Below are 13,618 nucleotides of genomic sequence, written 5' to 3'. Positions count from 1 at the left end.
TTGAATATGGACACCTAGGTGCCTCATAGCCTCCTTACAACCAAAGGAAACAGAGACTTAAATTCCTCAGTTAAGCACCTACACTTCTGTAGGGTAACTGTAGGCTCCAGTGTTCAAGCTCCTGATCTACTACCTTTCATTCACACCAAACCTTCCCACTCTACAAACCCCACCCTTTTGCTGAATATTACTTACACCACGTTGGCTTTCCTCTCTGCCTGGTACCATAAATCTCCATGCCTTCTGGATCTACACACCAGCACTGACCCAGCTCCGTGTCGCACTGCACCGCATCAAACGCCCCTGAATCCAGGCACTGAGGGATGTAGGAGATGCTGCTGCTGTTGATGTATCGACTCACCAAGATCCTCTGCTTTTGCAGCTGGCAAAAGGATAAGCCTGTAGTACCAGAGAGGGCACCGTTAGAGGAAGGTACTTGTTGGGCACTGAATTGCTTATTAAGACACCATCTGAGTTTTCTCAGAGCTGCAAGTTCTGATTCTGCCGCACAGGTTGCATGAGGATATTGGTGGACTTGAGGTCATGGAAACTGGTATACAGAGACCCACCACAAAAGCCAGTACACTAAGTTGGCCCTGTATTCATTATTTACATTACTGTGACCTTCAGGAATACAGCCCATCCAAGTATATCAGATTTCCATGATCAGCTCCGAAGAAACTCCAAAACTTCCACTAGAAAACCCTAGCAAATTACAACAAACTAGGGCCCATCAAAGTCTGGGACTAACCTACTGATTTCAGCTAGTTTAAATGCAGATTGAAATGTCTCTTTACCCAGTCTGAACCAAAATAGAAACTCGTGACTTACAAGATATGGGATATCCATTCTGTTTGCTGCCAGGTACTTCTATGCCATTCTCATCCACACACCAACAGGAAAGACCATTCCTACTGCACTGAACTGTCCTGAAGGAGATCGCAAGTAACATATTTTACTTTGTTAGTGGCAGAGTCCTCAGTCAGTATGGGACATAAACAAAGACATCAAGCCAAACAACATCAGGTACTTTAACGCTGCAAATACTGGAGTCAGAAAGGGCTGTGTTTCTGGTGACTCTAAGTCTATCTGATGGAAGATCTTAATTCTAGTAACTCTCTGAAGTCTTCAGGAATTGCAGGTAAGTGACTTGAAGTCAATCAGGAAGCAAATACTAAGAATCCTGATTCTTAGTATTTGAGAATTACCATACATTTTGAGATATCTTTTAAGTCAAATCTAGCATGGTGTAGGTCCACCACACTAGGAAACAACAGCAAGATAATAGCAGAGAACATTACAATTTGCAGTCCCCCTTAGCCTCAGCTTTAACTCATTAACTTCTTGCATCTTCAAGCAACATGCTGCACTCCAGACCACTGTTTGCCATGTACTTTAGTTCCTTTACTGACTTTCGAAGGAAATCCAACTGTGCCGCTTACTGCAGGGTGGATAACTTCTCCAGGTCAACTCGGTCCAGCTGTGCCAGCCGGCACACTGATCACAGACCATACGCCCGTGAGCATGCATAGGAAGACAGCAGCTGCATATACAACAACATTCACCAGGTACTTAATATGCAAATAATGCTGCCAAGATTAGCCTATTAATATTAGATTGACCTCTTAACCCAGAGATTATTTCCAGCAACATGGAGTTTATTCAGGAGAGGCTGGATCTGCACCATGGCTCAGTGCAGTCCAGTCTCCTGCACCCCTTGCCCTCCAGTCCTCCGATACGGAGGCTCTTCAAAACTGAAGCTAAAGCTTTCATTAGTAATGAAAAGTCATGTCACATAACAGTAGAATAATAGCAGGGATGAGTTACCTAAATTGACCATCTTCTGAGCACTGAGGAACATAGGTTTCTCCTCCTGAAAAAGCCTTTTCCCTCTGAAGTTCGCATGGACGTAGTGGCTGGGAATCTGTCTGGTACTCTGAAAGCAGCAAGAAGGTACACATGTAAGGGTGGTTTCACCACAAGCCTGCTCTTATCAAAACCCAAGGTACAACCCTGGAGGCAATACTGCAGGGTGAAAGCCCCAGCTTCATGGGTCCTCCCTGGTTGTTTCCCCATTGCTCCTTGCGTGCGTTTCTCAATGGGACAGCACAGGGAAGTAGTGAACAAACTCACTGGGCTGCCAGCTGCAGGATAAGCACATGACTGAGGTGCTCATGAACCCCTTTCCCAGGCCTGCATTTGATTAGCTTCAGCTCTGTTTGTACTGGCAGAACCATCATTTTCTGGTACCTGATGTAGTCTATGTACTCGGAGTTAGCTGTGGCTATCACCACAAAACAGCCCTTTGCCATAACTACACACATCACTATTAATGTTTCTGAGTAGTTATTCCTTAATGAAGCTAAGTCCCTCACTATTCCACCAAAAGGAGAGAGATTTCTTAATCTTGTGAAAGACCTAAGGAAGAATCTAGCAGTTAGGATCAGACTAATTCATATCAGGAGCACTTCTCAATTTTCACCAGAGCAAGCGATCAACTAGTGAAGCCACCTAGCAAGAAAACAGCCGACTCTTCAGTTCTTAGTGCATTCAAAACCACATTTGGATGCTTTTTTATGAGAATGATGAAATTCAGTAGGAACAGATTAGTTGATCTGACACTTTCCCCATCCTCAAAATTCAAGGAATGTCATACTGTTAGTTCTCTTGACTAGTTCTATAAAAATACAGCAAATGAATAGAACTACAGCTACAGTGTTTTAGACTAAACGTTCCCTTAATCCAGTATTTGGTCTGAGTGTGACCACACAGAGTAGTGCAAATACATCATAAGTATTCTGAATACTTTTCAGCCTCCAATAATTTGCAGTTCAGGGACTTCTTTAGCCACAGATGTGTTTTGAGCACCTAAGATCTCTCAGTCACTTCTGTTTCTGCAAGTTTTTACTGAGTCCTCTTAAGCCCATGTGAAAATTTTCCCAAGACTGTAAAGGGATTTGAGGTTTGCTCACCTTTAGACATTCACATGTAGGCAAACCTCACAATTCTTGTCTCAAATGTGACTCTGAGCCAGTTGCTCTGGGATGTGTGTACAGTGGTAGGAAGGGTCTACTAAGATATCTAGGAGATTGATTGAGTCATTCAAACTACTTGTTGTGCAGGACTATCAAACTCAGACCAAAGACCTGTGGTCGGCACCCGGACTATCCAGTATCTTCAGGTTCAGGCTTAAATTAGATGATGGCACATACAAGTAGAAGATATAACCTTACGACCTTCGCATCCCTGCAGCACCACCTTTTCTTACCCAAACTCCTTCTCTAGCCCAGCCTGTTCTTCCAGAAAACTTTGTTTTTCCACCCAAAATCCTGGTGTACTGAACTCAGATAACCCTGACCATTTAAAGATCCTCAGAGCTTGGTATTTAGCCTGGAGCCCAAACTCAGTGTGCACAGCAAACAATAATGAGCTAAATTTGCAGTGTGCAAGATTCAAAATGTTCATCAGAGCAATACACAGAGCAGCACAAAGATCACGGGAGCATGTTCACTACTGGACACAGGCAAAGGAAAAGAACAAGCATACTTACCAAATATATTCGCTGCTGCTATGCTAATAAAGCAGCAAAGAAGGGTGCAAAGTGGGATGGAGCCCACCTTGCGATGGCAGAGCTCCATCCCTTTTGTCAGCGAGGCAGCCTTGCACACCCATGTACCCTTCACCTGCCTTTTTATAGCAACCATCGTGCGGGTAGGTCCACTTACGTGCCGGTAGACTGGCCATGAAATTGACCAAGTGACGCATACGATGCCTCTGAGAAAACCACAGGAGGCCCATTCAGCTGGAACTGCCCTTGTGGTTCTCCTCAGCCGGTTCTCATCCCCGCTCCAGCGAGCAGTGCTGAGCCTGGTCATCAGACAGGAGAGAACAAGCAGCAGCAGGCACAGGGGTGGCAGCGAGGACTTAGTTAAATCAGGGTGCAAACTGAGCACATTGACATGACCCCAGCCAGAGCTCTGGCTCTCACCTGCACTGCGGTGCAGCCAGACTTTGTGCTCTGTATCAGAAGTATGTTTTTTTGTGTTCGTAGAGAGCCTAGCCTGCTGAGGGGCAGGCAAGACTCAGGCCTCCAAACGCTGCAGTACTAGGTGTAAATACAATTCATAATGTGGTTATTTATTAAGTGAGAAACAGGATGGATGCAGCTCCACTGACTATGAAGTCAGAGAGAGTCAGAGTCAATTGCATTCAACCTTTTGCGTTTACTCCCACTTGCACTGTGCCCTTTAATACCGCCAAGTATCTGACAGGAACCAGCTTCACCACTTGGGCTTCATCCTCCAGGTGTAAGATCAGTATAACCATTAAGCATGTTAGGTCAAGCTTTTTGGTACTAATTACATGGAAGATCCTCAACCTAAAACATATCAGAAATATTATTTCTTAGTTCCAGAGTATCATTCCTTACTTATCCACCTCTTACTATTGTCAATTCACATTTACTTGCACTAGGAATTATGAGAACTCACCCTCCCTTGTGCAAAGGTGGTTGGACGAATGGGCCCAGAATAATTAGCTAAATAATAACAGAAGCACGGTGAGGCATGCACAATCCAGAAGGTTCCTGCAGATCATCGAGGATAAGTTTTTGATGCAGGCGGTGGAGGAACCAATGAGGCGAGACGTGTTGCTCGACCTTATAGTAATGAACAAGGAAGGGCTGGTTGAGGATGTGAGGGTTGGGGGTAGCCTTGGCCACAGTGACCATGAGATGGTGGAGTTCAGGATCCTGCACGGTAGAATCAGAGCAACAAGTAGGGTTACAACCCTGGACTTCAAGAAAGCCAAATTTGGCCTCTTCAGAGACCTGCTAGGAGGAATCCCACGGGCTAGGGCTCTGGAAGGCAGGGTGGTCCAGGAGAGCTGGACAGTATTCAAGGACCACTTCCTCTGAGCTCAAGATCGGTGCATCCCCACGAGGAAGAAGTCAGACAGAGGAGCCAGGAGACCTGCATGGATGAGCAAAGAGCTTCTAGAGAAACTCAAATGGAAGAGGGAGGTGCACAGTATGTGGAAAAGAGGACTGGCCACTTGGGAGGAATATAGGAATGTTGCCAGGGTATGCAGAGATGCGACAAGGAAGGCCAAGGCCCACCTGGAATTAAATCTGGCAAGGGATGTCAAAGATAACAAGAAGGGCTTCTTGAAATACATCAGCAGTAAAAGCAAGACTGGGGATACAGTGGGCCCACTGCTGAACGAGGAAGGGGCCCTGGCGATGCAGGATGCAGAGAAGGTGGGTTTACTGAATGCTGCCTTTGTGTCGGTCTTTACTGCCAAGGCTGGCCCTCAGGCATCCCAGCCCCCAGAGGAGAGAGAGAAAATCTGGAGAAAGGAAGACTTCCCCTGGGTTAAGGAGGATTGGGTCAGAGATCATTTCGGCAAACTGGATCCTCAGAAATCCATGGGCCTCGATGGGACGCTAACAGAGCTCACAGGTGTTCTGAGCCACTCACCATCATCTTTGAAAGGTCGTGGAGGACAGCAGAGGTGCTCAAGGACTGGAGGAAAGCAAATATTACTCCAGTCTTCAACAATGGCAAGGAGGACCTGGGAACCTCTAGGCCAGCCAACCTCATCTCCATCCCTGGAAAGGTGATGGAGCAGTTCATCCTGGAGGTCATCTCCAGGCATGTAGAGGACAAGAAAGTTATCAGAAACAGTCAACATGGATTCACCAAGGGGAGATCATGCTTGACCAACCCGATAGCCTTCTATGATGGCATGACTGGCTCAGTTGAGGAAGGGAGAGCAGTGGATGTTGTCTATCTTGACTTCAGTAAGGCGTTCGACACTGTTTCCCACAGCATCCTCACGGACAAGCTAAGGAAGTGTGGGTTGGATGAGAGGACAGTATGGTGGACAGAGAACTGGCTCAACAACAGAACTCAGAGGGTCGTGATCAATGGAGCAGAGTCTGGCTGGAGGCCCATAACTAGTGGTGTTCCCCAGGGGTCTGTGCTGGGTCCAGCCCTGTTCAACATATTCATTGACGACCTGGATGAAGGGACAGAGTGTAACCTCGGCAGGTTTGCTGATGATCCCAAGCTGGGAGGAGTGGCTGATACACCAGAAGGCTGGGCTGCCATCCATTGAGACCTGGACAGGCTGGAGAGCTGGGCCGAGGGGAACCACATGAAATTCAACAAGAGCAAGTGCAAGGTCCTGCCCCTGGGGAGGAACAACCCCAGGCACCAGTATAGGCTGGGGGCTGACCTGCTGGAGAGCAGCTCTGTTGAGAAGGACCTGGGAGTGCTGGTGGGCAGCGAGGTGACCCTGATCCAGCAATGTGCCCTTGTGGCCAAGAAGGCCAATGGTATCCTGGGCTGCATTAAAAGGAGTGTGGCCAGCAGATAGAGGGAGGTTATCCTCCCCCTCTGCTCTGTCCTAGTGAGACCACATTTGGAGTGCTGTGTCCAGTTTTGGGCCCCCCAGTTTAAGAAGGATGTGGAACTGCTTGAGCATCCCCAGCGGAGAGATATGAAGATGATCAGGGCGCTGGAGCATCTCCCTTATGAGGAAAGGCGGAGAGACTTGGGTTTGCTCAGCCTGGAGAAGACTGAGGGGTGATTTCATCAATACCTATAAATATCTGAAGGGTGGTTGTCAGGACGATGGGACTGGGCTCTTTTCAATAGTGCCCAACGACAGGCCAAGGGGCAATGGGCACAAGCTGGAACACAGGAAGTTCCACCTCAATATGGGAAAAAAAGGTCTTTCCTGTGCGGGTGCCAGAGCAGGGGCACAGGCTGCCCAGGGAGGCTGTGGAGTCCCTTCCCTGGAGACATTCAAACCCCACCTGGATGCGTTCCTGTGCCCCTGCTCTGGGTGTGCCTGCTCAAGCAGGGGGTTCGACAAGACGATCTCTAGAGGTCCCTTCCAACCCCCACCATTCTGTGATTCTGTGTTTGAGGCAGGACTGCAGCTGATTTCAAGAAAAAGTGACAGCAGCACTCTTGTTTATGATTCATGGGTACTAGACAGTCCAGAAAAAAAGCTCTACTGATACTCTCTTACAGACCAAGACTGTGCTAACAGTGATCCAAGCACCCTTTGTGTGGGCTGCTACTGTGTTTGATACACATGATAAATGTGATCTCAAACAGCAGCACAAACTTGCTTTTTAAAATGAGTTGGACTATATCTGGATTTTACTTCCAAGGAACCTACTTTGGAGTTCAGGAAATTCAATAGTCCACAGAAAGATGAAGCTGGGAAAAGATGAAGAACATGCCCAGTGTTGGTGACAGACCAAAAAGGGCAACCTTCACAGGCATAAAGAAGAAAAAACCCTGTAACAGCCCTGTTTAAACAGGCACAGAAAGAAAATGAATTTCTGGATTAGCATAGCATTTGTAGGGAAACATACGTGCAGAGCAAACAAATCCGACTAAACGGAGAATAGCCAGCATTAGCGCTAGGGTGGCTGAATCAGGAAAGATGAAAAGTTTGACCGTGACATATATTTCTGACTCAGTATAATTCACAAGTCTCAGGTTTGTGTCTGACCCCCAGTGCAGCGCGGCAGTTACAGGAGAGCAACAAGAGCCAGCCCAGCCCAGCGCCGGGGCTCTGCAGGGGCAGCAGGGTCTGCGCTTACAGGCACAATGATGTTTCCAAGCCACAGAAACACACCCAGAGTGTGAGTATGGTAGTGATTTAGTCCAATTTTCTAAAGCTAGTAAAAAATTGTCATTCAGGTTCCTTGCACAGCAAATGGGGAGAGAAGCAAGGCCATTAAAGCAGCCATCCACTTTCCTTTTTTATACTTTGCTACTAAAAGTCAGTAGTAGCTCATAACAGATTAAGGCAGTCAGGAAACCAAGGAGGTGTCGAAGGGCTATTACTAATAGAAGGAAGCACAAACCTGCAATATCTACATAATGTTGACTCCCAAGATTACTTCTATTTCCTTCAGAAACACTCAGAAAACAACCTCTGAACTATGCAAGTGGGAAGAACAGCCAGGTCTTAAAAGCCTCTTAAAACATAACAAAACAAAGTGAGAGCAGTTTTGACAATTGGCATCACTTAAACCGCATCTAGAAGTGCGTCAGACCAAGATGGGCATGTCAGTACATGCAAGTTCAATGGGATGCAATAGCCCGTGGATTTTAAAAAAAAAAAATTTTACAGAGCAATGTGCACAATCCACGTTCTTCAGAGAAAAAAAGAAAGGCACTCGTCATCTATGGCTGGTCAGATTCAAATCAAGAAATGCCTCACTGCCTAACCTGCCGTCAAGGGGCAACTGAATTGACCTCTATTTTTAGCACCTGAGAAAAGATGGAATAATATCTTAAATTAGCCCATCAATGAAGGGGAGAAAAGCAGTAAGCGGAAAAGTTGCCTGGGGCCAACGTGGCCTTAAAACTAACATGTCTTCAAAATCATTGCTCTAGTGCTGGAAATGAGGGTTTCGTTTGTTGTACTAAAAGCTACTCATTCTAGACTGTAATTGTTGGGGGAAAGAAAAATGTCAGCGTGATAAAACATTGAAACCACAAACCTCAAGGGACAGGCAGACCATTTACTCATTGTTGCAGTTTTGTGTATGCTTTCTTAGCAGAAAAGACTGTTAGTGCAACTCCAATTTTTACGTACAAAGAAGCCCAAGGGTAAATAATGCCTGTATATGAATACATGAACGTCTATACCCACTGAAAAGTTGCTCTCACCCAAATTAAACTTGAATCTGAGAAGTCAACCTTAGTTGAAGAAATTAATTCAAGGGACCCTCCTGAATGAGGCAGCAAATTGGAAGCAAAAAACTTCTAAGAACAGAAAACGTTGTCAAATTATGTCAATAACAATTAATTTATTTTTAAATAATAAACTGCTTTTGTGTATTAAATAGATCACCAATATTGGACAACCCTCTCCCACCTTAAGAAAACTATGTAAAATCATAGGCTCACCCCATTTGTTAGCAACTTACTACGCTTACAGGTAGAGGAGAACTGTTTTACATGCGGTACGTTTCTTCCCAAGCAAGAGACGTTCATCTCCATCTTCCTCACAGGATTTTGGCACAGATCACAAACACAAGACCTTGTGAAGTGCTTACCATCTCTATTATCTCTGATTAAGTTTTAAAATCCTCTCATGATGTGAAATTAGAAGATGACAAGGAAATAAAGCATAGCCCCACCAGGCAATAAAAGTTTCAGTCACTTCATACGTGACCCGTTCTTCAGATTGAAAGAAGGATGGGGCAGTTCCCGTAACGCCTACACTACAATTGGCTAGAGCAGAAGAGCGGGCAGAGGACTTCTCAATTTTTTATGTTAATATTTACCAGCTGGCAAAGCGCTTTTGGTGACAGAAGAACCTAAACTAGCCCATGTAAGAACATTTTAATTTCTTTGCCCCTGCAGAAATTAACCATTCCTACGACAGGTAAAATGGCTTTTTTTCTTACTTATCCATTGGAGAGAACGCGGTTTTCCTCCAATAGTACCACAGTGATCCCAGGTAGAAAAATATATACTTTATTCTCACAACATCCGGGGTGCAGACTGTGTTGAACGCCCAAGCAGAAGTCAGTTCGGCAACCCGCAGTGGCGCGACGGACAGATCTGCACGCTGAATCGATTCAACGTTTGACAGAAGCAAGCTAACGCAGAGCGAAAGGCACCGCCAGTCTCACACGGAGAGCAACAGGGGGCCGAGCTTCTGCTCTTGGTAGGACAAAATGACTTTTGGTCTTTTTGATAAGGCCATACTTGACCTTCTCCAAACTGAAAGCTACAGCGTACAGCCGATGGAGTCAGAAAGCAAGTTTAAGAACAAACGCAACCCCTCCTGCCACAAAACAAAGCAGTGGGATTCAGCAGCCAGCGGAGGCTGCGGAGAGCAATGAATGAGAAAAGGTGGATTAAACTCATGGAGCACAGATCTGTCAGTGACTGATAAAACTGAGCGTTTAATAAAAATTTTGGCAGAAGTGAAAGATACATTAAGGGAAAGACCAGTATGTACAGATCTTTTATAGTCAGTATGTTTCTACAGATGCTGACACTATTTCTGCTGAAGACAAGACACTGGACTGGCTACAAGTTTGGTCTGACTCAGGAAACCTCTTCTTAAATAAGTCTGCTAATAAGAAACAGGGTTTCAGTGTATTACTCCGAGATCTGAATTTGGCCTTTTATGTTGGGGAAAAAAAAAAAAAAAAAAGGACTGCCTTGAGACTGTGCCTTCAATAATAATTAAAATAACTAATATATTTAATATCAGGCCTATTTTCGCTGTGAAGAACAGAAACATTTCTGTGTGTTACTAACCCATTTAGATTCTGCCTGATTGCATTCACCTGCCACTTACCATTTGTGCCCTGGTCCACAGGATGTCTAGGACAGGAACTTTCTTCACATCATTTGCTTATTTCTTTCCTACTACACTAACGTCCTGAACAGCAGTTTGCAGGCAATGCTAAAATATAAGAAATCACCAAAAGCAAATGGAAGTTATTTTGCAATGACACTGTACAAGGCAGACGTCTGCCCATAGGAGAGATGCCATCACTGTGAACGCGTTGTGGAAAGACACTGTCTTTCAAGACCCGGGTGTATTGCAAAACTCAAACCCCGGAACTGTTAAACACCAAAGCAAGTCAGGAACAGAAAAATCTTCTAATTCTTTGCCACGCAGCCAGCCATTCAGTGCCATCAATAATTTACTGACTGCGTAATGTGCCTACAGGCTAGAATTGAAGATTCCCTACAGCTTTGCCACGTATACAAATAAAGGGGTATCGATGACTGCGTATAACTTATTGACTATGGGCTAAAAATGCAACTGAGGATTCCTTAATGCTTTCGAACATAAACAAGCACTCGCTAGCTCGCCAAAACAAAAGTCCACTGAATGGGAGCCCGGGCACATAACAATCTCAACAGACCTTTATTGTGAGTATTCAAATGCAGTCAACATTATTGCTATCGTTGGAAAAAAAGAAAACCACAACAAAAACCCAAAAAACAGCCCAAACAAATCACAGAAAAAAGCATTTTGCTTCTCTCACAGATTTAGCGATAGCGCACTGCTGCCTCTCTCGGCGTGTAGTGACAACACACTGGCGCGCGCGGCTACAGCTGAACGGAGGTGGCTCTGGCCAGTTTTAGAGAAAGGAAGGCTGCTGTTTGAAGCGAACAGCAATTGAACCAGCTTTAGTTATTCAATCCATAGAATAAGGCTGGCTCATCTACTGCTTACACGCAGGCCCAGCGTGTACAGAAGGGGAAATCCACTCCTGAATGATTTTTCACACTAGTTCGTTTTCTCCAGGCGGTCTCCAATTTTTTGTCCCGAGTTGCTCAGGCTGCTGCGGAATGGCCGCCAAACGCACAACCTGCTCTCTGTGCAGTGTATTTTCACCATCGTTACGTGCTCCGTACTTGTTTTCTTTATATAAACAGATATACACATAGTGTATAATACTTATTGCTAAAGACAGACCCCCGCTCCCAGTGCCCAGGACAGAACACAGTATAATAAAAACCATTACTGAAGTATTTCAAACATCCTCTGCAAAATAATCACCTGAAGCCATGTGGACTCCGTACAACAGAATGAAAGCGTCGGCTAATAAAACGTGAAAATAGCAATGGGCATTTCAAACGTAATTAAGCCTCTGACCTTATGAGCACTCCAGAATTAAGGTGCGCGTACTGCAACGTTTCTAGGCAGCAGAGAGAAAACCTACGGTTCCAGTGTCCTAAACCGACATGGCAAAGATCAGCCCTGTTTGCAAATGAATGGCATCATTGCACGCACCCCCTTCACACATCAGCGCCCCCAGATAAACCACCGACAGGGCAAAGTAGTCAAGACGGCCTGACTGCACGCTTCTTGTTAAGAAGCCCGTTCGCAGAGTGCTTCCCGCTCCCCACCTCTGCTGTCGATTCCTACATCAAGCTCCAGTTCAGTTCAGGATCTGTTCCGTGTCTTTTAAAGTGTCAGTGAAAAAAAAATATAGTTGTGGTTTTCCTTCAAATACAAAAGAAAAATATTCCGGTTTGCAAGCATCAAAATACTTTTAATATTTTACTGTGATGTTCAAACGACTCCTTTATATCCCGACCTTCGGTTTGGTAAGGAGAGCTTGAGCCCAACAGTGCCAGAGGGGCTTTGCTGTAATATTCATTCAAATCTAGTTAAGTCAGAAGCCAGATGGGAGTAGATGATCACCACTTGCACAAGATCAGAAGAGGCTTACTAGAAGAAGGCAGCAAAAACATCTGAAGCTTTTGATGACGGTACACAGGCTCCAACCGTACGCAGCTCACAGGGCACGCTGGAGGCCGAGGGCAGAGAGGCAGAGCCCCTTCCCTGTGACTCCTTCCCACAGCGGCCAGAAGGAACTGGGCACAGGAACGGAGGAGTGAGACCCTCCGGGCACCACAGAGGACAGTGCAGGAAGCTGAAGAACAAAAGGAGAAATGGATGCGAGCTGCAGAACAGAGAGATGAGGAGCACGTGTAGAAGCTTAGAGGCAAAACTAAGATATACAGTCGGGTGACAGCCATGCCAGAGGACTGCACCCATGGAAGAACAGTTTCAGTTCTTTGCCGCCCAGCAAATATATGAAATCGGAAAACTGCAACCCTTCTTCAACTATTTTAAAGAGGACGACAGGCTTCTACCACTGTAAATTACTCCATTTACTCCAGCTGAACAAAGATCTATGCATCTAACGCCAGAGTATCCAAAATACGGGCACTACTCAACCTACAGCTCCCCAAGAAAAGGGTTAGCAGGAAGCATCTTCCAGCCCATTCCCTGCCATAGGACTTGAAATACCTCCATTTTGCAACTGAAACACAGGCAGCCCCATCCCATGGAATCTGATGGCGTCACCAGGACTACATTTCATTTGTCCTACTGCCATCACTGCAACTGACACCGCAGAGTTCGTGATGTGGATGCCTATGGTAGTCACAGGAAGGCTCTGAAATGAATCACCCTGATACCGCCAAGGGAAAAAAACACCTCAGACAAAAAGCTAGGCATTTAAAGGCTACACAAGTTTGCCTTTTACCCCTGCAAAATCACAAGAGGCTTCTGTGCAATGGCATTTCCCTTTTGTTTATTACTATTAAGAACTTCAGTGAAAAGGCAGCTGCAAATTTCAAAATTTTACCTTTCTGTGCACATGTATCAAAAACAGTCCTTACATCTCCATATCCTATTTCTTCCTCAGAAAAGGGGGGGGGGGGGGGTCTGCCTCCATCACACAGCGCACGTGACTGCAGTTCACGCCCTGATAAATGAAGGTGCAAATAGACTGTGGGTAGATACCTGGCCTATTTACAGAGGAAGACAGACGGAAAATGATGCCTAGAGGAAAAAGGTTCTCCCGATGGCACTCGAGCAAAGCAATCGACTGTAGGTTACGTTCTGTGCAAAACACTTAGCATTTTTACGGCACTTGACTTGTAAGTGTTCAAGGAAAAATAAACTGCAAAAGCATCCCAAACCTTTGAACACTTGAGAAACTGGGGCCAAAACTAACGTTCACGTTACAGACGAACATCACAGTTTGAGAAAGCAAACTCAGACCAGTTTGTGAAGCATTTGAGCAACACACAGTGTA

General features: G+C 45.5%; 1 protein-coding gene across 1 annotated transcript in view; it reads right to left on the bottom strand.

Moving 5' to 3' along the window:
• The window catches only part of TG (thyroglobulin), a 159,017-nt gene extending 155,313 nt beyond the window's left edge, over positions 1-3,704 (bottom strand). Inside the window, exons 1-4 of the mRNA XM_075085813.1 lie at positions 3,551-3,704; positions 1,828-1,936; positions 832-929; positions 196-399 (exon numbers count right to left, since the gene is read on the bottom strand). Coding sequence (XP_074941914.1) covers positions 196-399; positions 832-929; positions 1,828-1,936; positions 3,551-3,704 — 565 coding nt within the window. The remainder of the gene's footprint in view (positions 1-195; positions 400-831; positions 930-1,827; positions 1,937-3,550) is intronic.
• Between the last annotated feature and the right edge of the window lie 9,914 nt (positions 3,705-13,618).

Source organism: Phalacrocorax aristotelis, chromosome 2 (genome assembly GCF_949628215.1).
Source record: "Phalacrocorax aristotelis chromosome 2, bGulAri2.1, whole genome shotgun sequence".
NCBI lineage: Eukaryota > Metazoa > Chordata > Aves > Suliformes > Phalacrocoracidae > Phalacrocorax > Phalacrocorax aristotelis.
Note: the sequence above shows the minus strand (reverse complement) of the source record. Positions and strands in the feature narration are given on the sequence as shown.